The 25,322-nt window shown below is 53.6% G+C and overlaps 2 protein-coding genes across 6 annotated transcripts in view; both read left to right on the forward strand.

Moving 5' to 3' along the window:
- STOML2 (stomatin like 2) overlaps positions 1 to 7,285 on the forward strand; it is a 7,663-nt gene extending 378 nt beyond the window's left edge. Inside the window, exons 2-10 of the mRNA XM_042028670.1 lie at positions 1,614 to 1,766; positions 2,043 to 2,142; positions 3,137 to 3,195; positions 3,450 to 3,551; positions 4,180 to 4,314; positions 5,427 to 5,571; positions 5,902 to 5,981; positions 6,183 to 6,311; positions 7,016 to 7,285. Of these exons, the coding sequence (XP_041884604.1) occupies positions 1,614 to 1,766; positions 2,043 to 2,142; positions 3,137 to 3,195; positions 3,450 to 3,551; positions 4,180 to 4,314; positions 5,427 to 5,571; positions 5,902 to 5,981; positions 6,183 to 6,311; positions 7,016 to 7,147 (1,035 nt within the window). The 3' untranslated portion in view covers positions 7,148 to 7,285. The remainder of the gene's footprint in view (positions 1 to 1,613; positions 1,767 to 2,042; positions 2,143 to 3,136; positions 3,196 to 3,449; positions 3,552 to 4,179; positions 4,315 to 5,426; positions 5,572 to 5,901; positions 5,982 to 6,182; positions 6,312 to 7,015) is intronic.
- A 597-nt stretch (positions 7,286 to 7,882) lies between these two features.
- On the forward strand, positions 7,883 to 24,862 carry PIGO (phosphatidylinositol glycan anchor biosynthesis class O). Of its 5 annotated transcripts, XM_042028653.1 has the most exons (12): positions 7,900 to 8,005; positions 8,429 to 8,922; positions 10,793 to 10,936; positions 12,023 to 12,146; positions 13,121 to 13,280; positions 14,440 to 14,613; positions 16,460 to 18,029; positions 18,532 to 18,735; positions 19,003 to 19,205; positions 19,992 to 20,062; positions 20,661 to 20,777; positions 20,984 to 24,862. In XM_042028653.1, the coding sequence occupies exons 2-12, from the start codon at positions 8,430 to 8,432 to the stop codon at positions 21,075 to 21,077; spliced, it is 3,354 nt and encodes a 1,117-aa protein (XP_041884587.1). In that variant the 5' UTR covers positions 7,900 to 8,005; position 8,429; the 3' UTR covers positions 21,078 to 24,862. The 5 variants fall into 5 exon arrangements, with proteins under 5 accessions (XP_041884583.1, XP_041884587.1, XP_041884582.1 ...); XM_042028649.1 differs by having other exon boundaries at positions 7,883 to 7,965; positions 20,661 to 24,862; XM_042028648.1 differs by having other exon boundaries at positions 20,661 to 24,862.
- Positions 24,863 to 25,322: the final 460 nt, after the last annotated feature.

The following is a 25,322-nucleotide window of genomic DNA, read 5'->3' on the forward strand; positions in this document are numbered from 1 at the left end:
AGGGGGATGGTGTTGGGGGCCTGGGAGGTGCTGGGGGGGGGACTGGGCAGGGATGGGGTCAAGGGGTGTGGGGGGGAGGCAGAGGGTGGACAGGCGGGGGGGGTCGGAGGTGGGGGTTCAGTGGGGTGGGGGTTTCGCGGGTCCGAGGAAGAGGTGAGGGGGACTTGGGCAGGGATGGGGGTACGGGACGGGGATTAGAGGGGGCTGTGGACAAATGGGTGTCGGGGAATTGAGGAGATTGGGGGTATTTGTGGTGTTGGGGCTCCGGGAAGGTGCTGGGGTGGTGGTGAGGAGCTGAGCAGGAATAGGGCTATGGGGACACGGCGGGTGAAAAGGATAAATGGGTATGGGGGGACTGAGGGGGAGTCGGTGTGGTGGTGTTTGAGGTCCGGTGAAGGGCTGGCGGTGTGGGGGCTCGGTGGGGGAGAGCTGGGCAGGGATGGGGGAAGGGGTGCGGCGGAGTGTGCAGTGGACAGACGGGTATGGGGGATTGAGCAGGGGCAGTGGGGGGCAGTGGGATAGTGTTGGGGGTCTGGGGAGACCCGGACAGGGATAGAGGTGAAGGGCAGGGCAGTGGTGTAGAGGACAAGACAGGTATAGGGAGACTGAAAAGGGCGGTCAGTGGGGAGTGTTCGGGGCTGGGGAAGGGCTGGGGTGGAGCAGGGGGATGGACAAGGAGAGAGAGAAAGGAGGTGAGGGGGTTGGTACAGCGGACAAGTGGGCATGGGGGCAACTGAGGAGGTGGGGGTTCAGTGGGATGGTGGTGTTGAGGGTTTGGGGAACACTGTGTATGCAGAGGAGCTGGACAGAGACCGAAGTGTGAAGAGGAGAGGTGCAGAGAACAAGTGGGAGTATGAGGGGGACTGAGAGGGAGGGGCCAGTGGGGGGGTGTTGGGGGTCTGGGGAAGTGCTGGGGTGGTGGTGGTGACCTGGGCAGGGATTGGGGTACAGCGGGGTTGCAGAGGAGGCTGTGGATGAATGGGTATGGGGAGGGCCAGTGGGGAGTGACTGAGCATGGGGTGGTGAGGTGGATTGTTGTAGGAGAATTGGATGCGTGGAGCTGTAGAGGTGTGAGCTGGGTTGGGATGTGGGAAGGTCGAGGGAAGCTGTGTGAGTGACAGTCTGTGGGGAGAAGGGTGAGGGAATGCCTGGACAAAACAGGTCTTTGTGGGGAGCCCAGGAGGCAGCCAGAGCTGCGGAGGGACAGGTTGTTAAAAAGGGGTGGCCTGGGACTGAGGTGAGTGAGAGAGCTGGGGGGAGTGGGCCTGAGCAGGTTATAGGGACTGAGCGGGGCAGAAAAGACCCACATGCACATGCCTCATTGCCCTTAACAGTGGCAGGGAGGCTTTGTTCCCCCTCCAGGGTGGATGTAAGAGGAGCAGAGATGTGCAGAAAGCTCTCACATGGGAGTGAGCCCCCCTACACCAGTGGAGAAGACTGTCCCTGGGGCCCAGGCCTCATCCCTGTGGGAACACCCTTACAGCATGGGCTTGTTTGGGGCACTGTTTCCTGCCCTGGTCTCTGGGTTGTGAGCCCAGATGGGGTAACAGGTGTGGAGCTGGGCTCTGAGGTGCCAGCAGCTGGCCTCAAACCTGTTCCATCTCCTCTCCCAGCACTCCCAGCAGCTGAAGCGTGCGTCACGGCTGGCCCCAGCTCCGTGCCGCTGGAACTCCGGGCTGCCCGTGAACATCGGAGTGCTCTTTGTGCCGCAGCAGGAGGCCTGGGTGGTGGAGAGGATGGGCAAGTTCCACCGAATCCTCGAGCCTGTAAGGAGCAGCTTTTCTCCCCTTCTGGATTCAGCAGGTTCCTAAAGCTGTAGCGAGGCGCGTCCTTTGCACGAGGATCCGAGGTGGTGGGCTTAGTTTCCCAGGCTGAAATCCTTTTGGCTGCCTGTGGATTAATTTTTCTTGGTGAGGTGTTTAAAGCACTGAGTAACCAAAATGCCCTGTGTGTAAAATGTGTTTGCAGTGTGTGGCATGTGCTTTTGTTGCACAACTCTGTCTAGTCTGGCTATCAGCCATCTAATCCTACACTTTTCCCAGGGTTTGAACTTTCTCATCCCTCTCCTGGATCGGATTCGTTACGTCCAAAGTCTCAAAGAAATCGTCATTAATGTCCCAGAGCAGTCAGCTGTCACACTGGGTGAGGAACAGCTTCTGTGTCCTGCCCCCTTCCTTCCTCTGCATCTGGGGTGAGCAAGGGACAATGTGGGGATGAGTGGAATTGTCCCAAGCTCCTGCACTCAGCTCTGTCCCTTGGTACCCAGGCTTGGCCATAAAATCACAGGATCACTGAATGGTTTGGGTTAGAAAGGACCTTAAAGTTCATCTTGTTCCAACCCCTTACCATGGGTAGGGACACCTTCCACTAGGCTGGGTTGCTCACAGCCCCATCCAGCGTGACCTTGAACACTTCCAGGGATGGGGCAGCCACAGCTTCTCTGGGCAACCTGTTCCAGTGCATCACCACCCTCACAGGAAAGAATTTCTTCCTAACATCTACTCTAAGCCTGCCCTCCATCAGCTTAAGGCCATTCCTCCTTGTCCTGTCCCTCCATGCCCGTTTGAAAAGTCCCTCTTAGCTCTCTTTAGGTACTGGAAGGCTGGTGCTGTGAGTGGGGGCACCTCAGGAAGTGAAGTCCCATGTGGTCTCTCTGGGCTGCAGCTCCCCCTTCTTGCTGAGTTGAATGCACCTGGCCAGAAATACATTTTTGAGGTGCTTTCCTTTATTGAACCACAAAAGAAATCTCTGTTTCTGTAAAAAAACATTTTAGAACAGGTTAATGGATGTAATGTTAATTGACAGCTCTGTTACAGTTTTAGTTATAAGTGGTTTGTTTTAGTTTTTTCCTCCTTAAGTCTCTATTTATGAGAGCCACAGTGTGAAATGCTTGATTTTCTATCTGGAAAATTGGGACCTGTTGTGTACTGAAACATCACAGTGTTTTCTAGGGAATGTAAGATCCTTTTTATGAAGCCTTTAGATAAGAAGATCTATTTCAGCCAATCCTTCTCTGTGCCATGCTGCTATGCCAGCACGGAAAGGGATGACCTGCCCAGCTGTGCTCTGGAAGAGGGGGTTTCCATGTTTTGTTTTTATTGCTTCAGTAAACGGGGCTGTTGTTCTTTCCCAACAGATAATGTCACCTTGCAGATCGATGGTGTGCTCTACTTGCGGGTTATGGACCCCTACAAGGTACAATCCCTGCCCCTTGGGCAGCTTTTCCTGGCTCTGCCCACTCCCTGCTCCCCAAAATGTGTGCTCCAGCCTCTGTGCTGTGCCCAGCAGGTGGGCTGGATACTCTGACTCCTCCCAAGGCTCCAGACTCCACGTTTTCAGCAGGAGTGTCTGGCAGGTTTCTTGCTTTAGTGCTGTGTTTGTCTCTTCTGCCTTGTTCAGGGTCCCTCTTGGCACCCCTATCCACTCTGTTTTGTGCTTCTGCTCTTCAGGCCAGCTATGGGGTGGAAGATCCTGAGTATGCAGTGACCCAGCTGGCCCAGACCACCATGAGATCTGAACTTGGCAAACTCTCCCTTGACAGAGTCTTTCGGGTGAGCTGGAGAGGTGAATCATGGAGCTGCCAGTGTCTCTCAAAACCCCAGGACAGCCTGCATGCCCAGGCTGATGTGCTTAACAACAAAATGCCCTTTGCTTAGAGGACTTATGGCTTCTGTTTCAGTTGACCTATTGGTGAATCCTTGGAGATGGGTCTTGTTTCGGTTGTTTTTGTAACAGGAGCTATTTTTTGCCCTGCCCTGGGTTATTTGGAAGGGGTGATGGGTGGCATGTGCCCAGACCCAGCTGGTGCAGCCATGTTTCTCTTAAGTCACTGACTCTTTGCTCAGCCCCAGTGATGAATATCCCTGACCTGGGTGATGGGGTGCTGTAATCCTTGTAACTGCATTTGCTGGGAAGAAACTGGAATTGTTGACATTCTGTTGTATCCAGATGTATGCCAGATGTTGTATCCCAGCAGCTTCAGTGTGGGGCACTGCCCTCCCTAGGAGGTGGTGACCCCTTCAAGAGCTGCAGGAAGCACCTGGCCCTGCCTGAAACCTGTGGAGATGGGTTTTTCTGGCAGACCTTGGCCTGTGAGGGAGGTGTCTGTTTTCCTCCTGACACCTCTCTTGTGCTCAGCACCTCTTCTCTGCTCTCTGCTGTTTCTTTTGTACCTCCCAGGAGCGGGAGTCCCTCAACGCCAGCATTGTGGATGCCATCAACCAGGCTTCAGACTGCTGGGGCATCCGGTGTCTGCGCTATGAGATAAAGGACATCCACGTGCCCCCACGCGTGAAGGAATCCATGCAGATGCAGGTGAGGCTCTCTGGGAGGGAGGTCTGGAACAAGAGGGAAGCCTCCTCTTCCTCACTGCATCACAGAGTCACAGAATCAGTGAGGTTGGAAAAGACTTCAGATCAAGTCCAACCTGTGACCAAACAGTACCTTGTCAACCAGACCATAGCACCAAAGTGCCATCTCCAGTCTTTGCTTAAAAACCTCCATGAACAGCGTCTCTAGCACCTCTCTGGTAGCCCGTTCCAATGTCTAATCACCCTTTCTGAGAATAAATTCTTCCTAATATCCAACCTAAACCTCCTGTGGTGTTACTTAAGACTATGTCCTGTCATCCTGTTGCTGATTGCCTGGGAGCAGCCCCCATGTGACTACAACCTCCTTTCAGGTAATTGTAGAGAGTGATAAGGTCACCCGAGTCTCCTCTTGTAAACAACCCAGCTCTCTCAAGGGCTCCTCATCAGTCTTGCGCTCCAGATCCTTCCCCAGCTCCATTGCCCTTCTCTGGATGCTCCAGCACCTCAAATATCCCTCTTGAATTGAGGTGCCCAGAACTTGACACAGAACTTGAGGCATGACCTCACCAGTGCTGAGTACAAGGGGAGGATCACTTCCCTCATCCTGCTGGCCACACTATTGTTGATACAGGCTATGGTTTATTATTGTTACCTGTGCAGAGTGGGCAGCACCCACCCCTTACCTCAGGAGGGCACTTTGGCTGGAGACATAAAGCTACTGAATAAATATATCCTGTCATAATTTTTGTGGTGATGACCGCTGCCTGCTACATACACACCATGCCAGCTCCCTTTAAAATCCCTACTGGGCTCTGTGGGGAAGCAAATCCCAGAGCTGAAGGTCTCCCCTTGAGGAAAGCTGGACACCAGATCTCTGGGCTGGAAGGGGAGGAGGGGAAAGCAGCTGTCCATGTAGGTGTGGACAGGGCTGGGAAGGGCTGCGTGACGTGAGGAGCAGAACCAGCCCTTGCCAGGACCACACAGTGTTCTGTAGCTGCATTCTCATGCTTTGTAAGCCATGCTTCCCCCAGCAGGACAGAGGAGCATGTCCTTGCCCCACAAATGGGATTTCCCCAGCACAGCCATGGCAGGCTGGTGTCTGAGCTGTGCTTGCAGGTGGAGGCAGAGCGACGGAAGCGGGCAACAGTGCTGGAGTCAGAGGGGACGAGGGAGTCAGCTATCAACGTGGCTGAAGGCCAGAAGCAGGCCCAGATCTTGGCATCAGAAGCTGAGAAGGCTGAACAAATCAACAAAGCTGCTGGTAATGCCTTGGGCTAGAACATGTGGGCATCTGTAGCCCTTTGGACTGAGAGGTGGTGCTGCTGGGGAGAGACTGCATCCCTGTGGGCCAGGCTTCCTCAGCCACTTCTGATCCTTCCCTGCTGGGGCCTCAGGCTGAGCACCAGCTCATGTTGCTGCCCCGCCCCAGCCGCCAGCAGCAGCAGGAGGCATGTGCCAGTGTTGCTGTTGGGGAAGAGACAGCCATGCATGCATGAAATTGTCCTGATTCGCTCCCTGAAGTGGTCGGGATTCAGTCCTTGTAAGTGCTTTGTCGTGATTCTGATGTGCTCCCTGCTGTGGTTTGTTGTAGGAGAAGCCAATGCCATGCTGGTCAAGGCTAGGGCCAAGGCAGAGGCAATTCAGCTCCTGGCAGCTGCTCTGGCACAGCAGGTGAGTGATGGCTGCTTGGACCAGCCACTGCTTTGGTGCTGGCACTGGGGGAGGTGAAACCATGGGCGAGGTGGCACCTGGCTTTCTCCTGGACACTCCCTGGCACCTTCAGCAGCAGCAGGGAGTGAAGATCTTTGGTGGGCTGGGGATACAGGCAGGGATGAGCTGTTGGTGGCATGTGACCTGTCTCTCTGTTCCCAGCACGGCAATGCTGCTGCCTCCCTGTCGGTGGCAGAGCAGTACGTGAACGCTTTCTCCAAGATTGCCAAAGACTCCAACACTGTCCTGCTGCCCGCCAACACCGGCGATGTCACCAACATGGTCGCACAGGTCAGTGTAGTCCCCTGTGTCCTGGGCTGCATCCAGAGCCCCGTGGGCAGCAGGGGAGGGAGGGGATTGTGCCCCTCTGCTCCGCTCTGCTGAGACCCACCTGGAGCACTGCATCCAGCTCTGGGGTCCCAGCACAGGAGGGACAGGGACCTGCTGGAGCAAGCCCAGAGGAGGACGCCAAGATGATTGGAGGGATAGAACGCCTCTCCTACAGGAAAAGGCTGAGAGAATTGGGGTTCTTCAGCCTGCAGAACAGAAGGCTCTAGAGAGACATTGTAGCGCCTTCCAGTACCTAAAAGGGGCTTACAAGGAAGATGGAGAGACTTTACAAGGGCGTGTAATGATAGGATGAGAAGGAATGGCTTTAAACTGAAGAGTAGGTTAAGATTAGGCATCAGAAAGAAATCCTTTCCTGTGAGGGTGGCGAGGCACTGGAACAGGTTGCCCAGAGAAGCTGTGGATGCCCCATCCCTGAAAGTGTTCAAGGCCAGGTTGAATGGGGCTGTGAGCAGCCTGGTCCGGTGCGGGATGTCCCTGCCCATGGCACGGGGGTTAGAAAAAGAGGATCTTTAAGGTCCCTTCTAACCCAAGCCATTCTTGCTCTCACCCAAGTGAGTCTTGCTCTGGGGAGGTGAAGAGGGCCCCATACTGGGGCCTGGCCCTCTCCTCTCCTCCCCTCCCTGTGACTGTCTCTTTCCTTCCAGGCCCTGGGGATCTACACCACACTGACCAAGCCACAAGCTGTGAAGACCCAAGATGGGATGCCCCAAACCCATGAGGACTCCCAATCTCCTGCCGTGGAGGTGCTGAAGGCAGAACAGGGCAGCTCCAGCTAACAGGGCTGGAAGGATCCCACACCCTCTCCTGAGGCCTGCCGGCAGTCCTGTTCTGCTGTGGGCAGTCGCTCTTCTTCCCTTAGTCCCTATTTTATATTGGATTTAAATCATGTAATAAATGGTAACAGTGCTGCTGCAGCATGTTCCCTCGTGCTTGGGTGCCTGACCCCAGCGTTCCATGCTGAAGGGGGACCATCCCTCCTCAGCAGGCTCCTGCTGGGATCTCCCATCGACATGCAGTCACATGCACGAGTGGCAAATTAGATACTCTGAAAAAATTCTTCCTGTCAGGCTGGTGAGCCACTGGCACAGGTTGCCCTGGGAAGTTGTGGGGCTCTGAGCAACCTGGTCGAGTGGAAAGTGTCCCTGCCCACAGCAGGGTGTATGGAACTAGATGATCTTCAAGGTGCCTTTCCAACCCGAACCATTCTATGATTCTTTGAATTTGGGGACCCCACTCCTAGGAAGGATGCCTTGCCCAGCACATCACGTCTCTAGGAATGTGAGCTCCTGTCATCATCCCCTTCTCTGTTATCTCCCAGAAGTTGTCCCTACAGTGCATGACTGTGCGTTCTCTACAGCAGGCTCCTCACAGTGCGCACCACAGGGCGAGGAGCGCGTCTGTCGATTAATTAATTAATAGATTAATTAAAACAACACCCTCGCCGTTAAGAGTGTGCCTCGGTGAAGGGAGGTGCGCGGGGACCTCCCGGCCGCCAGAGGGCGCCGCCGCCCCGCGCTGCTCCCCGCGGTGCCGCTCTAGCGTGGTCGGCGCCACGCGCGGCGCTTCCGGGGGCGAGGGGCGCCCGGAGCCGCAGGTGGGACAGAACGGGAGCGGAGCCCCGGGGAGAAAAAAGGGTCTGTGAGGGCCGGAGGGGAGTCTGGGGCTCGGGGGACACAAGGGTGGCGCGGGCGTGAGGTGGTGGCGGACCGGGAGTCGGGGGTGCAGGGGCGGGGCTGGGGGTGCGTGAAGGGGGATGGGGGTGTCGGGAAGGGGATGGGGGTGCGGGAGAAGGGCTGTCGGTGCCGAAAAGGCTCTGGGCAGCGCTGGGCAGTCGGGAGGGAGCAGGGCTCGGCTTCCGCTCAGGAGGGGATGCAAGGAGGTGCGTGGGGCAGTTGCGAGGACGCGGAGTGGGACCAAGGCAGATCAGGCTGGTGGGGGCTGCTGCGGGACAGGTGCGTGTGCGAGGTGTTGGGCCGGGGGTGGGTGCTGGTAGGGAGGGAGTGGTACCGGCCCAGGTAGAGCCGCGGGGGGTTGAGCCTGCCTGTCCTTCCCTCCAGGATGCAGCGGTGGCCAGTGGTGCTCTTCTTGGCCTGGGTTTGCTTTCTCTTTTTTGCTGGTATCGGGCTCTTCATGAGCGGCTTCCTGCTCAGCCGGATCGAGCTTGCCAGCAGCAGTTCCTGCGCAGACCCACTCGTGCCTCCACCTTGGGAGAGGCAGAGCCTCCCGCCGGGCTCCTGCTGGGCACCGCAACGCTTTTCCAAGGCCGTGCTCATCATCATCGATGCCCTCCATTTTGAGTTCGCCCGCTTTGACCCGGCCAAGACCAGCCCACTGCCCTACGAGAACAAGCTGAGTGTCCTGCACCAGCTGGCCACCTCCCAGCCCCGCCATGCCCGGCTCTACCGCTTCCGAGCTGACCCCCCCACGGCCACCATGCAGCGCATCAAGGGCCTCACCACTGGCTCGCTGCCCACCTTCATCGATGTGGGCAGCAACTTTGCCTCCTATGCCATCCAGGAGGACAACCTGCTGGCACAGCTGGTGCAGAACGGTGGGTTCCTGGCTTTAACCTCAGGCAGGGGAGTTTCAGGCTAGATACGAAAAAAAAAATTTTCACAGGCATAGGAGTAGGTTGCCCAGGGAGATGGTGGAGTCACCATCCCTGGAGGTGCTTAAGAGGCTTCCAGATTTCATGCTGGGTGATGTGGTTTAGTGGTTTAGGGTTTATAGTGGTAAGTGGATGATTGGATTGGATAATTTTGAAGGTCTCTTTCAACCTTGGTGATTCTGTGACAGGGGCTATTCAGCCTGGAGAATAGAAGGTTGTGTGGAGACCTCGTAGCAGCCTTCCAGTACCTGAACGGGGGCCTACAGAGAAGCCGGAAAGGGATTCTTTATCAGGAACTGTAGTGATAGAATGAGGAGTAATGGGTACTAATTGTCAGAGGAGAGATTTAGATTAGATATTAAGAAGAAATTCTTTACTATGAGGGTGGTGAGACACTGAAACAGCATCCCCAGGGAGGTTGTGGATGCCATCCCTGGCAGTGTTTAAGGCCAGGTTGAACGGGGCTCTGAGAAACCTGGTCCAGTGCGGGATCCCTTCTAACCTCTTAACGTTCTATGATTCTGTGACTCTGTGTGGGCAGGGCAGCATGCAAACCTCTGCTCAGATTAACCTGTGTTCAAAACCTTGATTCCTTTCTCCCTGGGAAGGGCACTGCTTACAACAGCTCCGCCCTGTGAGCTAATTGTTTTGCCCTGCTTAGTGACAGTTACCTAAGGCAGAGTTGTCATGCAGGCAGGGTGTCTCCAGCTTGTGCTTCGAGTGAGAAGTAGCTGTGACTATGGCTTCATCATCATCATCTTCAAAGATGACGAGAAAGCAGGTGAAAGTGGCTGCACTGGTGGTGCTTGTCCCAAGGTCACCCCCAGGAATGCCTGCAGGAAGCCAAGGGCATTCGGTCATGCCGTGTGAGGCGCATGATGGGGGAGGAGCCAGGTGTGCCAGGTGGTGGCAGGTGTGCCATGGGGGTGTCCCTCAGGCAGCCAGCCTGCCTGGACAGCTACCTGCACCTGTGAGGCAGTGACCTCATCCCATTTTCATTGTAGTTTGGTGCTGCTGGGGGGTGCTTAGTGCAGCTGTAAAGGTCTTGTTATGGTGGGATAATGGAGTAGAGGGAACAGGACAGGCCACAGTGGGTTGTTACCCAGAGAGACTTCCTCCCAAGGCTCAGACTGGACTAAGGCAACATGACTTTGTGTGAGCAAGGTGGGCAAATGCAGTAGATCATCTGAGGCAAAATGCAGCAGTAGATCCAGTGCCAGAGCAGCAGCCTTAGAGGAAAGGGTTCCTGCTCCCAAGCTGAAGAGGCCCTGTGGAAACACAGCTGGCTGATGGCAGGCAGAACAAGCAGAGCAAGGGCGGAGGGAAGCATCAGTGCTTTTTTGCCTTCTCTTTTCCGCATCTGAAACACCATCACAATTGTGTTTAAAAGCCAGAGCTCAGGACTCGTGTCTTCTACTCTATCACCTGCTGCCTTGCATTTTGCAGTGGGGTCACAGGCCTCTGGTGAGGGTTTGTCTGGTTTGTGCTGCACCCCCTGCAGCCACCTGTGTTGTGGTGGCCCAAGAGTCTGCAGGGTGACATGACAGGTGAGTGATAAGTTGTGAGGTTGTGCAGGTGGATTTGGGCAGGGGGAGCACTCAAGGGCTTAAAGACAGGGCTGGTCCCTCCCTGTATTCAAAGTCATTTGCAGTCAGATGGTCGTTTTAATTTTAGGTCAGTTTTGAGTGTGGGTTGGAGAGGAGCCATTGCTCCAGACCCTGACCTGGGTCTGCCCAGGCTCTTGGGATTGTTGTGGTAACAGCACGACTCAGAAGGTCTCCATCTCTCATTGGTTCCTTTCTGTCTGGCTCAGGAAGGCGAGTGGTCTTCATGGGTGATGACACATGGGAAGGACTCTTCCCAAAGAAGTTTTTCCGCTCGTATTTCTTCCCTTCTTTTAACGTAAAGGATCTTCACACTGTGGATGATGGGATCCTGCAGCATCTCTATCCAACTGGTAAGCAGCTCTTTCACCAGGGCATGGATAAACATTGGCCTAATGTGGGAGTTCAACTGCAAATTTGAGGTAGGGCTGAAGGCTTTTTTTCTGTTGCAGAGCAGCACTGGCCAGTTACATGCTGCTGCCCAAGGATTACAGTGCTCTAGCTGGATTTCCACGGATAAGCCACTTCTTGGAGTCCACGGACCATTTCTGTAGATACCTTTCCTCTGTCTGGGACAGAGTTTAGGTTGTTGGGATCAGGTTAGCCTTCTACCTCTGTCTTACAAAATACCCTGGCAGGCTGGAGACAGAGGAGCAGCTTAACTTTGACATGTGGCTGCCCAGGCAGGCACACAGTGCTCTGGGAAAAACACAAGTTAGGAGGCTGAGACACAGCACTGCTCTGAGCAAAGCATTGGTGCTTCCTAGTCATGGGAAGAAGATGAAGCATGAGATTGTTTGAGAATTTTAGGTGATTTTCACCTCCCTGAGGTACTGGGACTAAGGGAAATGTTCTTTCATTTTTCTGTATGTGAATCTAAGCGTGCCTTGTGTGAGAGCTGCAGTTCATAATTTAACTTCAAATATGTTGGTTTTCATGTGTCAAAGCCCTGAAGCAGTGGGGAGAGGCCAGAGTAACTTCCTAACTAGGGACTGTGTTGGTGTGTCATGCCCTTGTCCTGGATGGGATGCACAGGGGCACATTGATGGGTCCAACCTAAAATATCTTCAGGGAAAGATGGGAGTTCTGGGTTCTCCTTTTTCTGAGCATACCTTTGTTTTAGCTCGGTTTGTGGCAGTTTTGAGGTAAGTTCAGGATGACTTGGGTGACATTGTATGTACTGTTCCCTTCCTGAGGAGTGGTGAGAAAAAACTAGGGATGCTTGCTAGGCTTTGAGATCCCTGTGCCATTACACCCAGGAACCTGTAGCCAAGAGTGCGCCTCACTTAAAACCTGCATTGATTTCCTTGGGAGCTGGCAGTGACAGTGGCAGGAAGGGAAGAAACAGTAGTGTCCAGGGGCAACCAGGAAGTTCTGGAAGGAAGATCCAGGCTTAGAATTCCAGCCTGGTGTGTGATAAGTTTGCTTTTGTTCCACAGTGGACAGTGGTGAATGGGATGTGCTGATTGCTCACTTCCTTGGCGTCGACCACTGTGGGCACAAACATGGACCTGACCATCCCGAGATGGCAAAGAAGCTCACCCAGATGAATGAGATGATCAGGTGATTAGGGTGGGGTTGCTAGCTGGCCTCTTACTTCAGCCAGACTGCTGGGATCTTCCTGGGGAACTTAGAGACACTGAGGGCAACATGGGATGCTTTACTGAGCCTGTTAACATGGAAAACAGCTTTGGCCAGCTGGAACCCCAGCTATAGGCAGTGTTGCTCGCAGAGATGCGTGTTGAGAGGTTTGGTTTCAGAGGTAAGGCTGCCTTCAGGTCTCAGAGCCTTGGTTCTCTACCAAGCCATGAGACGATAGTGCAGCTGGAATACAACTGAGCCTCACTCTTTCCATCTTTAACATGGAGATTGTCCCACTAAGGTCTGGCTAACGTTTGAGAAGCAGATGGAGGACCCTGGCTAGGGAATGAATACTGCATTTACCACACAGACCCATGAGTTGCACCTTTGAGCCAGAGGGCAGGATGGGATCCAGAAATTTCAGTCATGCAGATCTGTATCAGCCCAAAATGCTGCAGCTTTTGATTCTTAGGAGTGCTCTAAGTTTTGCTGCTAGAAGGAGTTGGTAACTTGCCCTGCTGTATCTGAGAGCACAGTCTATATTGTGTCATACTTACAGCATCCTTCAGGGACTAATCCCTCCTTTTTTCGTTTGAAGTGGGAGATGGCTCACACAACATGATACATGACCCAAATAGAGGCAGCCTAAAATTTGGTTATTGTCAGGAGCATTTCTTCTGAATTGTGTTTTGTCAAGACCCCTGAAGGCACTGTTCAGTGGGGACCCAAGCAAGATCAGTCCACTCTGTCTTAGGACTCTGGATTTTCAGTTTGGCTTTAAATCACCAATTTAAAACACCCTGGTCCCTAGCTTGTTACAGTTCTGCATCAGCATTTAGTTTTGCTCACACCTTTTTGTGGGCTTCACCTCTGTGGTGCAGGCAGATGTCCCCTCCCACCTAGGCTAGTTGAGCCCTTGTCCAGGGAGAAGTTGACCTTCCTTATCTCGATGACAGGTCCTTGGTGGATCATGTGGGGAATGACACTCTTCTTCTGGTGGCTGGGGACCATGGCATGACAGAAACTGGAGACCATGGTGGCGACAGCGAGAAGGAAGTCAATGCAGCACTGTTTGTGTACAGCAGGACACCCCTGTTTGGCAGTGGCCCTCCAGAGGTGAGAAGCTGACTCTTAACTATCACTGCCTGAGGTGGTATCCAGGCTGAAAACTACATCCTGGGATTACAGAGAGTGACAGGGATTGTTTAGACTGGGAGGGATGATCAGTCTGTTGTAGAATCATAGAATGAGCTGAGTTGGAAGGGATCCATTAGGATCATCAAGTCCGACTCCTGGCCCTGCACAGGCCACCCCAAGGGTCACGCTATATTCCTGAGAGCATTGTCCAAACACTTCTTGAATTCTGTCAGGCTGGTGCAGTGACCACTGCCCTGGGGAGCCTGTTCAGTGCCCAACCACCCTCTGTGTGAAGAACCTTTTCCTACTATCCAGCCTAAATCTCTCCTGACACAATTTCAAGCCATTCCTTCAGGTCCTGTCACTGGTCACCACAGAGAAGAGATCAGTGCCTGACCCTCTTCTTCCCCTTGTTAGGATGTTGAAGGCCACACTGAGGCCCTCAGTCTCCTCCAGGCTGAACAGACTGAGTGACCTCAGGCACTCCTCACACAGCTTCCCCTCCAGACCCTTCATCAACCTCCTGGCTGTCATTTGGATGGTCCCTAATAGCTTAATGTCTTTCTTATATTGTGGCACCCAAAATTGCCCCCAGCACTCGAGGTGAGGCTGCCCCAGCACAGAGCAGAGCGGGACAATCCCCTCCCTTGCCCAGCTGGCAATGCTGCGCCTGATGCCCCCAGGACAGGGTTGGCCCTCCTGGCTGCCAGGGCATTGCTGACTCACAGTCACTTGCCATCAGCCAGGACCTCCAGGTCCCTTTCTGTGGCACTGCTTTCCAGCCTTTTCACCTTGAGTGAGAGGAATGGGGAGTTTGTCACCATGTTCTGAGAGAACAGTGGAAGGGCTGACGCAGGATGTGGAGGACTGAAGTGTTTGGAACTCACGTTCAAGGCCACTACGGCTGTGAGGGGTGCTTGTGTGGGGCCAGATGTGCTGTTAGACAGCACCTTTCCCATCAACCTGCAGTTCCCAGCAGGCATGTTTCCTGTCACAGGACCCTTGGGGGGAGCAGAGCTGTGCTTCTGCCTGGATTCACCTTTGGATGGGGATGTCTTCCCCACTGTCCTTTCACATGAGTGAAAAGCTGCGTTGCTGTGTTCTCTCTGAATTTCTGATTCCTCCCCTGTCTCTGCAGGAGCCTGAGACCATTCCCCAAGTGAACCTGGTGCCCACTATGGCCTTGCTGCTGGGTGTGCCCATCCCCTACAGTAACATTGGGGAGGTGATGGCCGAGCTGTTCTCTGGGGATGGTGACACTGTGTCTGCAGCCTTGCAGCAGCTCTCGGTCTATCATATCAATGCCAAACAGGTATGGGCTGTGGTAGGCCTCCTATTGAACTAGAGAGGAGAAGGAATGGGTTTTTAACTGCAATCCTCTTCTGTTAGGTGGAGGTGGGGTGATGACATGCTGTTATCTTCATGGGGAACTTATTTTGAAGCATTACATCCTTGCAGTGTTTGCTCCAGTAAAAGACAGCCTCATTTTCCCCAAAGAGAAATGAGAGCCACCTGTTTAGTGCTGTGGTGTGAAAAATACTGTCTGGGAAGGTGGAGGAGGGTTGGATCTAGATGGTCAGAAGTGGATTAGGTAATAGGGGACACTGGTTCCTCAAGTCTGAAGATGACCAGAGGCAAGTCTCATGATTGGAGATTTGAGAGTAAAAGTGGAGGTTTTGATCCTGCTTCAGTTTTGAAGGAGAAACAGTGTTAACAAAAGGCTACTCTAGATTAGTGAAAGAAGGAAAACAGTAGTGAAGGACTAAATAAAAGAAATAACTATGTAACAGGTAATACTAAAGTAGGATACTGAAAGAGCAATTTGTACAAAGTGCAACAAAGTGCAACAGGAGCCCAGCAGCACAATGACAAAATTTAAATGAGAGTCTCTACACGAGCTATAAAAGAAGCCTAGGCAATGTAGCAGGCTAAGTGAGAGCCTCTATGAGTGATGTGAGGGCCATCTGTTGTGGCTCTGGTCATGCTACAGAACCAGATTTGCCACAAGCATTGCAAGGCATGTATCTCAGCTAAGGGCCAGTTTGCCTTTGAGGGACTCTGCATTGCTGGCAGCACAGGAATAACTCCTCCAGTGTCCAACCAGCTCCTTGGAGTGCCAGTTGGACAGCACTGGTGCAAGCCAGTGAGGAGCTGGAGAGAATCACTGCTGATGGGAAGACAGAAATATTCAGCTCTGTATTCACAGAGCAGCAGAGTCCAGTGACATTTAAAGATCATACGTGATGTTAGTGTGCATTAATCACTGAGGATATCAATCATCATCTGTTAGGAATTAGTGTTATCCAGTCGTACCTCTTTAAATATTTGCATTCATTGTTTGGGGAGGTTTCTGGCTTGATAACAGTGGTGTTGAAGAAGCTGTGGCATTCCACAGGGGCCCATGAGAGAGCCAGTGGATGTGTTTGCCATCCATGGGCAGAGCCAGACTGATTCTGACTGTGCTCTGAGGCAAATGGAAGGTGTGTGAGGTTACGGGTGCATTTCAGGACTGGAGCAGATCTACCCTGCTAAGCAGATGGATGTATGTGCAGGTGCTCTGCCCTGCTAATGCCCCTGTAAGACTTCTTTTATGACTTTAGGATTGTAGCTGCCTCTGTTAATGTCCTCTTGAAGCAGAAAGCAAAAAGAATGACCTTTCCTTAACCTATGGTGCAGTCTATTAATGTGCTAGTATTGAATAAAGGGAAGCAGCTTGGTTTGCCCCACTGTGAGCTTTTTAATTTGATGTTTTTCCTCAGACAAAACTATAAACTCAAAATGGGGTGCAGATTAACAAGCCATTAATAGAAATGACTTGGACTTCTGGAGGACATTTGCCTTATTGCTGCCAAAGACTCTATAAAAGTCCGTACTGATGCACAGCATTACCAGAGGTGTAGCTGCAGGAATCACTGTGACTGTCAGGATGGATGGATCACTTGAGAGGGATGTCACTTGGCCAGAGGGATTGAATTTTCTGATGGGGACATCCTGGATTTGTGTGACCAGCCCTGGGTGATGTGGCTGGGGACAGGTCTGCCCTAGCACGGCTTGGTAGATTGGGGTTGTTTCCATTCTGAAAGGGCAGTGTAAAGTAGTGAATCCCATTCCCAGTGTTCCCTGTGCTGCTGTCTGATCCCTTGTCCCCTCTCCTGCAGGTGAATCGCTTCCTGCAGTCCTACTCGCTGGTGGCTCAGGACCTGCCAGCAGAGCAGCTCCAGCACCTGCAGGAGCTCTTCTCCAGTGCTGTGGAGGAGCACACACAGCTGCTGGCCCAGGTGCAGGGGACGACAGTGGTGCCTGCAGAGCTGGAATCCAGGCTGGGAAGCCTCATCGGTCGCTTCCAGCGCTACTTACGGGAGGCACGGGCTGTGTGCACCCAGTCCTGGGCCCGCTTCCACCCCCTGCGTATGGTGGGGGGCTGCATTCTTATTGCCTCCTCCTGCTTGCTCTGCTACATGCTGTCAGAGCTTGCCACGTCCTCGCACTCTTTCTGTCGCAGCTGCCTCCTGTACCCGCTGCCCTGGGTCCTTGTGGGGGCTCTGCTTGGGCTGGCCCACGTTTTCACCCAGAAGGGGCTGGATCTGCTCCTGGTGTCGTCATGGGCAGCCGCTGCTTCTCAGCTGGGTTTTTTCTGGCACTGGTGGGGCCAGCATCCCAAGAGAGCCCGTTTGGCAGGCAGTCAGCCGCCCTTGGCCAGCAGTGGCCTGAGGCAGAGGCTGCGAGCATGGCTGGGGCTGGCCTTCCCCATGGGCATTCTGTTCTTCCGCTGCGGAGCTATGTTTTCTGACAGCTTTGTTGTGGCTGAGGCACGGGTGGCCCCGTTCCTGCTGGCCTCGCTGGTGATGTTGTTAGTAGGGAAGCTCCACTGGGATGGTCGCCTGACTGTGCCAGAAAGTCCAAAGCAGCAGCTCCTTGGCTTTTCTTCTTACCGGAGAGAGATCTGGTACCTGCTGTGCCTCGTGGCCATGCTCCTGGTCTGTGTGCGCCTCTCCAGTTTCTTCCACCAGTGCCGCGAAGAAATTCCTCAGTGCCGGCCCTCTGTTTTCCTCTCCCCGCTTGCCAGCCTGAGAAACACACGGGCCAAGAACCTCTTCTACCTCCTCTGCGTGGCCTTGCTGGCTGGGCTAGTGTACGCAGTGCAGAGCTGGCTGAGGCACTACGGCAACCTGAACAGCTCGGACCCCCTCGTGCTCTTCGTGCGCTGGGGTTTCCCACTGGTGGTCCTCTGCATTGCCTGCTACTGGGCTGTTGCCTCCAGTGCTGATGACTCTCTTGGCAAACTGCAGGAGCTGGTGCAGGTGGCAGTCGTTGTCTTTCCCCGGGCTGTCTATGGACTAGCATCTGTGGGACTGCTGCTCCTGCTGTGCAATCCCATGACAGTGTTTGCAAAGGACACACGGGAGTTGGCAGGATCCATCGTCACTCCCTACCTGGGGGTTCCCAGCTCCGAAGTCGACTTCCGCCATGTCATCCCTCAGATCTACAAGAGGATGCAGGAGTCTCAGAGGAGCCGGCTGGAGCGGGGTAGCTGCAGGGCCACTGTTGCAGCGTATGGGCTGGGCAGCGTGTACTCAGCAGCCCTGGTCATAGCCCTCACCCTCCTGGGCTTCCTCTTGATGCTTCTGCACAGTGAGCGGCTGAGCTTCGCCTTCCTGCTCCTCTTTGTGGAGGCCTTCGTGCTGCTGCACATCCACACGTGTGCCAGAGGCCTTGCTGGAGATGCTGGTGAGTCCGGGCTCAATAGAGCAACCACTGGATGTGTGATCTGGGCCTCACCTGCAGTGACCTTGCTGTAATTCCAGTGGGAGGAGCAGGGTCCAGTTTCTAGTCTTGGGAAATACCGATGCACTGATCCTCAGGATACTCTTAGCTTTTTTAGAGCTGCCTAAATGCTCTAGATTTGAATGTGTTGTGGGTGGAGGAGGAGTGTCTTGGGTCAAGGAAAGGAGCTCTACACCTACCTCTTCTGCCCAGGGTATGAATAGTCACCAAACCTCTCAGGTGCTGACAGAGTCCAGTGGTGGGGCTACTGGCACCAGCAGAGGGGATGCCAGCTCCTTGCTGTATCTGTGGGGGGAGCTGGACTGTTTCCTCTATCTTAAAAGAGCCAACATGGAAGGGAAACCTGGAAAAAAAGGTCAATAGGCTTTTTTGGACCATGGATCTGTCTTGTTCCTTCATGCTGATATCCCCACCCCCTGCCTCTGCTTTTGTCTTTATCTCTCAGAGCCATTTTCAGTGCCCTGGTATGCAGTCATCTCCTGGCTCCTTGCTGCTTCCCAGTTCTTCTATTCCACAGGCCACCAGCCCATCTTTCCAGCCATCCACTGGAATGCAGCCTTTGTCGGCTTCCACCTTGACCACAGCACGAACCTCCTGCCTGCTGTCCTGGTGGGCGCCAACACCTTCGCCTCCCATATCCTCTTTGCAGGTAAATCAATTTCTTCCTGGGCTGTGGAGCCTGAGCAGACACAGCTCACTGCAGCGCCTTGTCTGGGACTCTGCAGCTGAGCAAGAGGTGCTAAAGGCTCCAGCACCAGCTGAGCAGCAGCATCCTCACTGTTCCCCTTGTGGCACCACAGCAGCCTGCCCTGGAGCTGAGGTGTATGCTTCCTGCACATCCAGGGCCAGATGGCAGAGCCTAGACTCCTCACCTCCTGGGCTCCAGTAACTTCATGTGCCTTTGTCCTTGAGGTAGTTGGCTGCCCGCTGCTCCTGCTGTGGCCCTTTGTGTGTGAGATGACCAACTCACAGAGGAAGAAGCCCAAGAAGGAGTCCCGGGAGGAGCTACAGGAGGTGGAGGAGCGCATGATGGAGATGAGGCTGCGGGAGTCTCCAGAGAAGTTCTCCACGGCTCTGTTACGGCTGGGATTGAAGTACCTCTTTGTTCTTGGGGCACAGGTACGGGCAGAGGCAGGGTGCCTGTGGGAAAGGCTGTCTAGGAGGAAATTGGTGTGCTGTGAGAACTGTGGAGCACTCTGATGAGAGAAAGGGGTCAGCCAGGACACAGACAGGTGGGGGGGTGATGTGTCTGGTTGCAGGTGGAAGAGCAGGTCCCTTTTCAGCCATGCCACTTGCTGTGTGCTTTGGGAAGGGCTCCAGCATGGAAGCTGCCGTGCGGATTAGGACACTTTTCACACCCATATGCCCAGAGTGGTAATGTCTTGTTCAGGAGCTGCATGGTTGTGATCCTACTCCCTGTCTTCCTTACCATTCCTGTCTCACACCAGCTCTGGTTTTCGTATGTGCTGTGATGATATAGGGAGCTAAACACCAGCAACTTTAATCCTGTGAGAGAAGTTAATAGCTTTCTGGGATTTATCCCTTCAAATCATTCTCCCATGTGGTCCGACCAGAGACAGTGCAGGGGAAGGGGGCAAGCCCTGCAGCAGGAGAGCAGGAGTGCCCCTCTCAGTGAAATAGCAGGTCAGGTTAGCCACAGTGTGAGCCCTCCTCTGTGCTGCCCCAGCCTGGCCTCGGGAGGGCCTGCACATACCCCCAGCTGCTTGTGTTTCCTGACTTGAGGACATCATGGAATGGAGTCCTCTTTAGAATGCTCATTCCTGGTGTGTGCCATGCCAGCCTCTCAGGCATGTGCAGTTTAGTACCACCTTCAGATGTGAACCTAGTCCCCAGGAGGTCTCTCCAGAGTCACCTGTAACTTGTTTTTCCTGATCTTCCCTGCAGCTTCTGGCCTGTGTTTGTGCAGCTATGATCCTCAGGAGACACCTCATGGTCTGGAAGGTCTTTGCCCCAAAGTAAGTCCCAGGAGTTGCTCTGATGCTGGATTAGGACTTAAATCCCTGACATCTTGACTAGAGTTTACAGACAGTAATGTTGGAAGAGACCCTGTGATTGATCTTCTGACTCATTACCTAGTAGTGGTTGTAGGAATGTCCCTAACTAATTCCTGCTTGAAATTCAGAAGCTAGACTTAAGCTAGAGCCTAGAAGTTTCTCCTCATCTTAATTTCCAAGGACAAACAGAGCCCAACTGGAAGCTGAGAATATTGTAGGTCAGAGAGCCAAAGGTAAGGATACCAGACCAGGAGTGATAAACCCAGAAATGCTGAACCAGCAAACCTTTGAATCAGCTGGTGTGAGGGGTGGCCTCAGCCTCTGAGGGATTCAAAATCCCACCTGAATCAACAGGTCCTGAGTAGCCTTTGAACCAGAGGAGTGCTTGGCTTACAGGTTTTAGGCAGCAACTGCTGGGGAGTGAATGTAATTCAGGTTTTAGGATGTGAGATGGTACCAGCCTCTCATTGTCAGGAAAATCAGTCAGCTGGAGGGTAGCAGCCTGTCTTTGTAGTGATGCTGGCTGTTGTATCCTTAACTGCCTCTGTTGTGCCTGCAGATTCCTCTTTGAGTCGCTGGGCTTCATGGTGAGCAGCATCTGCCTCTTGCTGGGGATCTCGCTGGTGATGCGTGTGGACTGTGCTGTCAGCACCTGGTTCAGCCAGCTTCGGCTCAGGTAGCCTTGGAGACGTGGGGAGCCTGACCTGCTCGTCGGCCCAGGTTGCGGCTGTCTCCTTGCCTCCCTCGGGTTGGGAGGGATACATGAGCCGCCAGCAACGAGTGCCTGCCACAGCAGTCAGGGATTATCCCCGGCTCCCTGCTCTGTGCTGAACAAAAGGACAGGAGCCAACTGTTCTTGCTCACGGGGATGGTGTTTCTCAGCAGGGGAGGAGGTCAGAGCTCTCACTGGGCCTTTGCTGGCAGCAGGTGGACTCTGCTGCAGGAGCCCAAGAGTGCTGAAGTGCTGCTCTGGTGAAACACCAGCGGGGTCTTGCTGCTACTTTCCTGACAACTGTTGCAATGTGCAGCTGGTAGGCTTCAGTGGCCAGCAGGGTGTCACCTTGACTGTGCAAAGACAGTGACTCATGGAATGGGACCTGCTGAGCAGGGGAGAGGAGGTTAGAAGGGGAGGGAATGTCCCATGGCTACCACTTGTTTTCACGTGCTTGGTTTTCATGCAGGAATCACACTGTGCATGGTTCCATGCAGATGGTTCCTGGAGCCTTGGTGGCAGCTACTCCTCTGTAAAGTCAGTCAGTTGCTCTGTACTGAGGCCTCTCTTGCCCTACACTCAATCCCATTTTCCTGGTTCTCCTCAGCCCTGTGAAGTGCAGTGGGGAGCACTCTGGGCTGCCTTGTACAGCAGGCTTAGCTTGGGGCAGTGGTAGCAGGGACAACTGTGTCCATGACCAAGAAACTCTCCACTTCTGTTCTCATCCTGTCAGGGTCCCTGTGGGCTGGGTGGTAGCAGCCAAGGCTCCTGATCTCTCCCTGAGTATGTGCTACTGGATGCTGGCAGTTGACTGTGAACAGTTAAGATGCAGGAGGATGCAGTGACAGAACATGGACTCACCCATACTGGGCCTGGCCAGCAGGAAAGGGGAACCTGGAGTAGCTGTCCCAGCTGCAGGAGTAGCCTTGGTGTGAGCTCCAGCCTGGGAACAGCTACTTGAAAGCCTTGAGAAGGCACCAGTTCTTTTGGGAGATGGTTTAACTCACTGGTGCCTGTGTATGTGCTGGGTGCTATGGACCAGATGCAGTCAATCACATCCATGATCCCATGTTTGGTGCTTGTCTCCCTGTTGGCCTTGGCATTCTCTGTTAGACTTCATGCCACAAGTGAGCTATGCCAAACATGCCCTTGACTGCTCACTGTCGGGAGACATGGTGTTTCTTTCTTTATGGGCAGAAGTAGAGGATGGTGACCATGGTGCCTGGCCACATCCCAACTCAGTTCCTCCTGCAGTTTCATTTGAGCTGGGATTCATTACTGCCCTGAACCACTGTGTGGCATTACTTGGTGCTATGAAACCTTTTGTCTCTTTCCTCTCTGGATAGAGCCAAGGACTGCTTGCCTGGGATTTCTGCAATCCCATTAATTTTTAACTCATGCACCATGACTGCCCTTGTTTGAGTTCCTTACTGCAGACTGTTAGCATAACTCCAGGCTCTTCCTCTCCTCTGCCCTGCAGAATCCCAGGGAAAATGTCGTGTCACCTCTCTCATTATTTCATTTCTTGGCATTTTTCCCAAGTGCTCAGTTGCTCTGGCTCTTGAGGGCAAGTGGAATTTTGTATTTTACCCCTGCAAAATGCCTGCTCAGGTGATAGGATGCAATTCCAAGGAGACTAAAACTGTTCTAATATTAGGTTTTCATTGCCTGGCCTGCTCTTGAGCTGCTGGCTGTGCTGTGCTACCTCAGCCTCTCATCTCCTCTGCTCTGTGGTCCTGCTCAGTTTCACCTGACACAACCAGGGACTGGTTTGTAGCTGGTATCACACCCTGGCCTGCCTCACTGCCTGGATGCATAACACCAGTGCTAGGATAAGGAAGGGGCAGCAGCAAACAGTGGGGGAAGCTGGAAGCTACAGGAATGCATCAGCCCACAAATAAAATGGGCTTAGGCAGTCACACCCTTAAAAATAGGTTATTTGCTGAAAGCTAACTCTCTGGTGGCCATAATGCTTCTGGAGGAATGAGGGGTGCATCGATACAGGGAGGAGGAAGGGGGTGGAGGTAGCAGATACCCAGTAAATTTTCATTAAATGTGATGTTAATCTGGATAACACACGTTGCTAAACCCTGAGGCTGGAGCTCAGATAGGTCTTGTTGTAACCTCATAACCTGGTCAGGAACGTTCTGCCTGACTGTATTTGTGCTGGCAGAGGTCCCTGTGGTCACTGATAGTGTAGGACTGACTCCTGACATCCCCACAGCTGCCATCCAGGCCCCTTGGCTTCCATCTCTGGGACTGGTTCCTCTTTCACTGGCCACTCCAGTGCAGCTGAGCCTTCCCATGCTCGCTGTTCATGGTTGGAGCACTCACAAGGGGCTTGGGCATCCTCTCCTCACCCCTCCATGTCACCCCTCTGTTGTGTGTGGGCTCATGGTCCCAGGAGACCAGGGAGAGCAGAGGGAACAGCAGAGCTGTAGCGTCATCAAAGGACACACACTTATCTCGCCAGAGACTAAACAAAACTTGCAGTAGAAGAGCTGCAAGTACATTCTTGTCACTGCAGAGATGCCACGGAGTGCTGGCTGCTCGGACACGGCAGACTGGCTGCTACACCAAAGATTTCAGATTCATGAAGATGAGTTTTCCACGGGCTGGAGATGCTCTTGCTTCTTTTCACTGACTGTTTTAGCCTTTGTCAGCCTTCCTCAGCTGCCGTCAAGCTGATTGTTTGGCTGCCATTCTCCTGAGCATGCCGGGGATTAGAGAGTTAATTCCAGTCCAGGGCTTGGTGGCCTTGGAAGCAGATCATGCTGCTGATGCTAGAGCAGACAGGGCTGTTTGCTGATTTAAAACCCCAAGAGGGGATTGCCTCCTGGTCCAAACCAAGCCTCTTTGGGAAATCTGGTGTGCTGGGGAGTAGGTTTTTCCCCACATCCCTCCAGAGAGGTTGTTGTAGGGCCCCACTTGTCTCTCCTGGACAAGTTATTCCAAGTGGTTTATTTCTGGTCCCTGTGTCCCTCGTTGAGTGTGACAGTGGACAGAGTGCTCAGCTGAGCAGTTTCCATCCTGCACTCCACAATCTTTCTGCGCTTTGGGCTTAGCAAGTGTTGTGCATGTGTTTTTTGGGGAGAGCCATTGGGAAACTTTCCTGGCTCACGCCCATGGTGTGTCCCATGGTCCTGGCACAGAACAAGAATTCAGTTGTGTCTCTTTTTTGCTGCCTAGAAAACAGTGACCAAAACCTGCAGCCACTGTGAAGGGTTGTGAGTGTTGAGAGCATCCCTCAGCTCTGGTCCATGGGGCTAACATGGATCCCAAGAGATGCCACTGTTTTGAGGAGCCCAGGGCTCGCTCTAGCTCTGTTCCCACAGCCATTCCTCTGTCCTATCTCTCTCTGGTTTCCCCTCAACTCTTCAGGCTGCTTTTTTATGCCAAGGCACAGTCCCAGTCTCGGTGTGCATGTCCCCCCTTCCCCTCAGGAAACAGCAGTGCCAGTGTGTGCGGAGCAGGGCTGGGGAGCGCTGCTCTCTCCCCCGAACCCTGACTCAGTGCACCACGTGGCTTGGAGCAAGATTGTTGTTTTATTTTTTATTAACCTCTGTGTGCCTCAGTCCCTCATATGGGGAAAAAAAAAAAGGGGATGGACCCAGTTGTGGAAAGCAACCTGGGAGCTCTGCGTGCAGCATGGTGCTACACTTTCCTGGGTGTCTACATATCTGGCTGCCAACGCTTTCATTCACATCCAGCAGCTACACCTGGAAGGTGGAAGCAAAGCTCAAGTCTCTGCTGGCTAGCAGAGCCTTTTTACTTTCAAAGACTGCTCCAAAACAGGCAAGCTGGCAGTGCTGGTTCACCTGGCAGCCGTGGTCCTTGAGATCGGTGTCCTGCATCCAGCAGCGCTGGGTATGGCACGACTGACCCAGGAAGGCAGCCAGGGAGGGGTCACTCCGTTATTAAATTGTGTAATTAATTAATTAATCGGGAGTGGGGTGAGGTGTGAGTGGAAATTTGCTTTGCGAGGGTGGCACAGGGCTCCGGGTGGCTGTGAAAATGATGTCTGCAAATAAAACTGTGAGAGCCAAGGAGAGTTGTGTTGTCTCCTTCCATCTCTTTCCCCAGCCTGTCCGGGATTTCCTTCGTGGGGAACCCTCATCTACAACTTCCTCCTGAGGGGACGTGGAGGGTTAGGCACTGATCTCTTCTTTGTGGAAACCACTGACAGGACCCGAGGAAATGGTCTGAACCTGTGTCAGGGGAGGTTTAGGTTGAACTGGGGTCCAGGACTCTGGAGGTTCAGGAAAAGGCTCTTCTTCAAGAGAGTGGTTGGGCACTGGAACAGGCTCCCCAGGTTAGGGGTCACAGCCACAAGCCTGCCGGAGTTCACGAAGCGTTTGGACAGCGCACGTGGTGTGATTCTTGTGGGGTCCTGCACAGAGCCCGGAGCTGGCGATCTGATCTGTCCCTTCCAACTCGGGATATTCTGTAACTGGTTCTGTGACCGCTGGCTTCGCCTTGCGACGAGGTTTGTCCCTCCGCGGCCGCCCC

Source organism: Corvus kubaryi, unplaced genomic scaffold (assembly GCF_017639235.1).
Source record: "Corvus kubaryi isolate FWS band 111438036 unplaced genomic scaffold, C.kubaryi_AGA036_p1.0 37308, whole genome shotgun sequence".
In the NCBI taxonomy this organism is placed as follows: Eukaryota; Metazoa; Chordata; class Aves; order Passeriformes; family Corvidae; genus Corvus; species Corvus kubaryi.